Genomic DNA, 5173 nt, shown 5'->3' with positions numbered 1-5173 from the left:
ACCTGTACAAAGGTATTTTTGACAGAGGAAATGGAAAAGTGACTGTATATTAGGTTGTATTGGTAAGTTATTCATTGTATCAGATGCAATGATGGTATTGTGGTTGTGTGTTTTTTCAAAAGGTTTGAACGATACTGGTGTGTATTCCCGGGTGAAATGATTGAATATGATGTTTGAGATTTGCTTTACAATGTTCACAGAGATAGTGTTGGACCAGGCAGGTGAGCAGGATCTAGACATTGGTGGCAGTGGCCGAGGCTGGGTGAACTCCAGAGAGGCATGTAATGCTAGTGCTGCCATGTGTCACTCTGAGCTAGTGGGTTATTCAGTCATGCCAGTGGTAATCATATTTCGGTGGATCTTTGGTTTCCGGTGAGGACATGGCGTTGGCACCATGCGTCATGCTGGGTATGCAGTGCGGCACTCAGAGGACGGAGAACCAGCCTCACCCACCCATGGTCAGGCTGTACTGGGGCCTCAGCAACCCCTCGGTGCCCCCCACCGCCTCCTGTCCCGCTTTCCCTATGGAAACAGGAAAAGCTTAGTTTGCCTTTGCCCCTCCACTTTGTCAGTTCAAGTTGTCTGTGTGGGTGGAGTGGAACCTGACTTTTCCTTAACAGAAGAACTTTAATCTTGATGGGATACTATTTTTTATTTTTTTCTGGAAGCCTTTCTTATTTGTTTAGGACACTGCTTCCCATTTATAGCATCACTTAAGTGGGTAGAAATGTAAAGATCGTTCTCGTTTGGAGAGGGGTTTCTATCTAGCCTTGCGAAGGCTCCAGAAAACGAGCATTTTTACCCCTGGCTGTTGCTTCTTTCGAGCCCTCGGTCATTCTCCTTCCTTCTGTACTGAGAGCCAGTAAACCTTTCGAATCCAGCCTGGGGTAGAAGTTCCACGTTCTCACATTCGCTCATTTGCTGAAAAGCACTGTACTTGTTGGATCTCAGCTTCCAAGGGCTTAGCACCGAGAGTCTGGCATGTGTGTTCACGGTGAAACTTTCCAGGCTTTGCCCGGTCAGCTGCCGGGTGAACTTGCAAGTTTCGGCTTGTTCGGCAAGTCACTCAGGCCAGCAAGCCTGGGACTGAACTCCATCCCAGTATTTGTCTGAGAAGCTGTGGAATTCTCTCTCTAGAGACACAAATAGATCACCTAGAAAAAGAGGGCGTGGAGCTTTCTGCTGTCGGCACTGTGAGGAATCAGCTTCTCAGGATGGAGTACTTTTGTCACATGCTTCTTATGCAGATAAGGTGCCAGCACCAGCGTGGTCCTGCCCCCATTGCTCAACAGTGTGTGTCTCCAAGAATGCTGACACTGTAGGGAGGCCCCAGGCCTGAGCGCTCCTTTGAAGTCTTCTAGCAAAAACCAAAGGAGGATTGCTTGGCCTCCGGGAGTGGGAAGAGGGTGTTGGGGTGCACTGGGCCTCCCTCAGCCTGGTGAAAAGCCAGGCTGAGGAAAGGAGGGCTTTTCTGGACAGTTCAGCTTTACTGAGGGCAGAGGAAGAGGCAGCGAGAAGGTGGGGGAGGGGTCAGGGGGCAGGAACTCACCACAGTCACCGGCATGTCGCATGTGCTTGTCCCTTCCCCTGTAGAGACTGGTACAAGCGTAATTTTGCCATCACCTTCTTCATGGGAAAAGTGGCCCTGGAGAGGATTTGGAACAAGCTTAGACTGAAACAAAAGAAGACCAGCGATTACAGCCCACCCTGACCCGCCTGCCGAGGGCCAAGCTCCCATGAGAAGCGGCTGGTCTAGGGGTGCGTTTTACGAAAGCACCTAAAACCTGTAAGTGACCTGAGCCCCACTCCTTTATGGGGGCCCTCGGCTTACGTCGTTGCAGAGTGGACTGGGAGAACATGGGTCCTGGTGTACCATGGCCCACGTGGCGTGGCCCTTGACTGGCTTGGCTCTGACTCTTGGCCACAGAAGCAACGTTAAATAAAACCCAAGCACTGTGTGCCTGTTTTTTGTGTGTTTTTGAATGATACCAATTTGAAATTGAACAATGTAAAAATATTGATAAAACTTCACCTGAAAAATTTGACTCCATGGGTGGGAATGATGTGGACGCTGCTGCGGGGTTACCAGGCCCTCACGTGCCCAGCGAGCGTGACTCAGTGGGGACCTGATGAAATACAGCTGCCCTGGGCCGCTCGCACTACAAGTGCGGCTCGTCTGTCAGAGACGGCAGGTGACAGCAGAGGCACCTCCATTGACGATGGCGAGGGCGAGCCTGTTTCCAGTTTCCCCAAACAGCGTGCTACTGAGTCATGTCCCCCTGTTTAAATTCTTTTAAAATCAGCATTGTTTGAAGTAGGATCCATGGTTATGAAACGCTGAGGCCCTTTGCACTGCATCCTGGAGCTGTGTGGCACGGAGTGGGGTGGGGAGGTCGGGCCTGCACGAGGGACGCCTCCCTCAGCAGCCAGGCCATGTCAGTAGCGTGTCCTCTGAGGATAGGCGAGATATGTGGAATTAACCAAAAGCCACTGCCAAACAGTTCTTATTCCAAAATGAGGCAATAGAGTCGTAAGACTGGATTTTTTCTGTGGCTTCTAAACAGCTGCCACTGAAGATGATCTCCAAGGGGAAATTCCAGAAACTGGAGGAAGCACGTCACCCCGCTGAGGCCTTTAAGGGCCGTGCAGTGAATGAGGGTGAGCGTGAGTACCTCATCAGCCGTGCTGGTGGGCCGCATGCTGCCAAGCGCCATCGTTCCTAGAGAACAGGGCTCTGGGTCGGGCGCGCTCCGTGGTCCATTAGCCCAGGTTCTGTTAACAAAGGTCCCCAGAGAGAGGAGTCCATGCACCAAAGAGCATGGAACACAGGTTCACAGAAATACCACCGTATCATTCACTCCACTGCTGCTGCTAGATATAGATTCTCAGCCTGCCACCAGCAGGTGTGACACTGTGCGTCTGCAGAGAAATGAGGGACGCGGTGATAACCAGCAGGGGTAGGGCCCGGACAGGGCCCTTGGTTCCGTGTGGGCGAGCCCAGAAGACATGAACGGTTTCCTAGCTTTTAATCCCTCCTCTCATCCCGTCAGATTCACCGACTGACTTTGAGGTCGTCTAAAGAGCACCTTCTCCCTGGGTAATGTGAGTTTGGAATAAACAGCAGCTTCCAGTTGTGTCGACTCTTAATTCTTTTTTTTTTTAAAGATTTTTATTGGGGAATTGGGGGGATGGGAACAGTGCTGGGGAATTGGGGAAAGGGGAACAGACAAGTTGCTGTCGTTTTGTTCTTCAATCTAGTTGTGGAGGATGTTGCTTCACTGGCCCAAGTTGGCACCATCATTGCGCTCTTCTCTGGTGAGGCAGATCAGTCGCCGGCTTCTGGACGGCCGCTCACTGCGGCTGCTGGCCGCTCACGCTGGCTGCTGGCCACACACGGTAGCCCATGGCAATCCACTGCCACAGGGACTGCAGCCTACGCCGTCGCTGGCGACTCACGGCAGCCCAGCTCCAGGTTGAGCTGTTGTTCAGCATCTTAGCTGTGGAGGGCAGTGTCACTGGCCCTCATATATGGGATCCGAACCGGGTCCCTCTGGCATCCCAAGCGAGTTCTTAACCATCACGCCACTCGGCCGGCCCTTAATTCTTTTTGCACATCAGTTCTCAAGAGAATTTGATGGTGACTTTCCATAGTAACAGCAAAAGACAAGTAGATTGTCTTTTGAAAGGAAAGTTGCTTTTCAGGAAAGTGGATTTTACTGTGGGTGGTAAAGATGTGTGTGCTTGTGCTCACTGCATCATTACAAACTGTTCAAGCTATGTTACGTTACGTGTGACACGTCGCTACCTGTGACGGCAGAGGGAGAACGTGAAAAGCGCAATGTGTTTTGTGACCTCTGACTACTGAACAGCCACGCAGGGTGTGCTGTGAATAAGGGGCCTTTTCAAATGCAGGGGTGTCCTGAATCGCACCGGACATGTTGGGATTATGTTGTCCCAGGTTGGTGGCCTAGCGTCCGGACGGCTTGTTTACCGGATGGATCCCTGAGCAGATGGACTCTGTCTTCAGTGGTGGCTTGGGACCCACAACCAGTATTTACAGTGTACGAGAGATTTTACCAACTGTAGCCCTTCCTGCAACTTTCCGAATTTACCTGCTGAGATTCTCAGTTCCTAGAGTTAAGCCTTGGAATTTCAAGGAACGGAAACTCAAATGAGTTCTGGGCAAGGGTGGGGGGCAGGTAACTGTTAGATGCTAGAGATCTTCAGAAGCAGACAACCCAGGCCCCCTGCAGCGGGAAAGCCTGAGAGCCCGGGACCATGGCTGTCCAGCTGCCAGCTGCCTCCTTCCGACAGTGCGCCGGGCCTTGGGCAGACCCCTGTCCAGTGGGCAGGTGCGGAGCAGGCAGAGTGACCGAGGTGACACGTGCCATGCAGTATCAAGGCTCTTATCCTACCAGAGCCCCTCAGACCTGAGGCCACAGAGGTGCTACCTCCAAGGATGCTTGTTTTAAAGGGTGACTTTCAAAGCACATATGTTCTATATTCAGACAAAGGAAAGTGTTAAGTGGTTGTTTGACTCGTAAAATAAAAATTGTAAAAAAAAAAAAAAAAAAAAAGGAAAGCTTCCTTTGACAATTGTCTCTAGAAGGAGCAGTGTCCCATGGTGAGCATCCTGGGCTCAGAGGGGACGTAGGAGTGGCCGTGTCCTGCCGCCCTCAGCGATGGGAAGATGGCCGAGGCCCCAGGCCGCAGCACCCACGAGGCCCAGGGTCCAGAGTCCCAAATGGTTCTAAGTTGTCTCCGCTTGACATCAATTACGTCCTTAGACCCTGGGGATTCGCAGAGGAGTTTTAGCAACTCAGGACCTTAGTGTAGTCGAAATCAACACTTTTGTAATAACTAATAATGCCAGAAAGTCTAACTTGACTCATGGTGTTGACCGTTGCAGGGTCTTAGACGCTCTTTGTGAATTACCAAGAAATGACAGTACTGTTTTTCTCTTTCTTGGATTCTTAAACATTTACAATGAAATGATTATGGCAAATGTTCCTTTAAGTCACAAATAAATGCAAATAAATTGTAAGCAAGGTTATTTTGACCCTAACGTTTGTAGCTCAGTTAAGAATGTATTAGGTTGTTTTAAGATGGCTCTGTCATAGCCATATTCAAGTAAAGTATTTTTGTGGGCTTTTAAATAATTACAGAATAAAGG

The 5173-nt window shown here is 50.4% G+C and overlaps 1 protein-coding gene across 1 annotated transcript in view; it reads left to right on the top strand.

The window, feature by feature from the left end:
- Nucleotides 1-1958, top strand: part of COA8 (cytochrome c oxidase assembly factor 8) — a 23477-nt gene extending 21519 nt beyond the window's left edge. Inside the window, exon 5 of the mRNA XM_019639210.1 lies at nt 1594-1958. Coding sequence (XP_019494755.1) covers nt 1594-1711 — 118 coding nt within the window. The 3' untranslated portion in view covers nt 1712-1958. The remainder of the gene's footprint in view (nt 1-1593) is intronic.
- The last annotated feature ends 3215 nt before the right edge of the window (nt 1959-5173 follow it).

The sequence above is a fragment of the Hipposideros armiger genome, unplaced genomic scaffold, assembly GCF_001890085.2.
Source record: "Hipposideros armiger isolate ML-2016 unplaced genomic scaffold, ASM189008v1 scaffold_43, whole genome shotgun sequence".
NCBI classification, from domain to species: Eukaryota; Metazoa; Chordata; class Mammalia; order Chiroptera; family Hipposideridae; genus Hipposideros; species Hipposideros armiger.
Note: the sequence above shows the minus strand (reverse complement) of the source record. Positions and strands in the feature narration are given on the sequence as shown.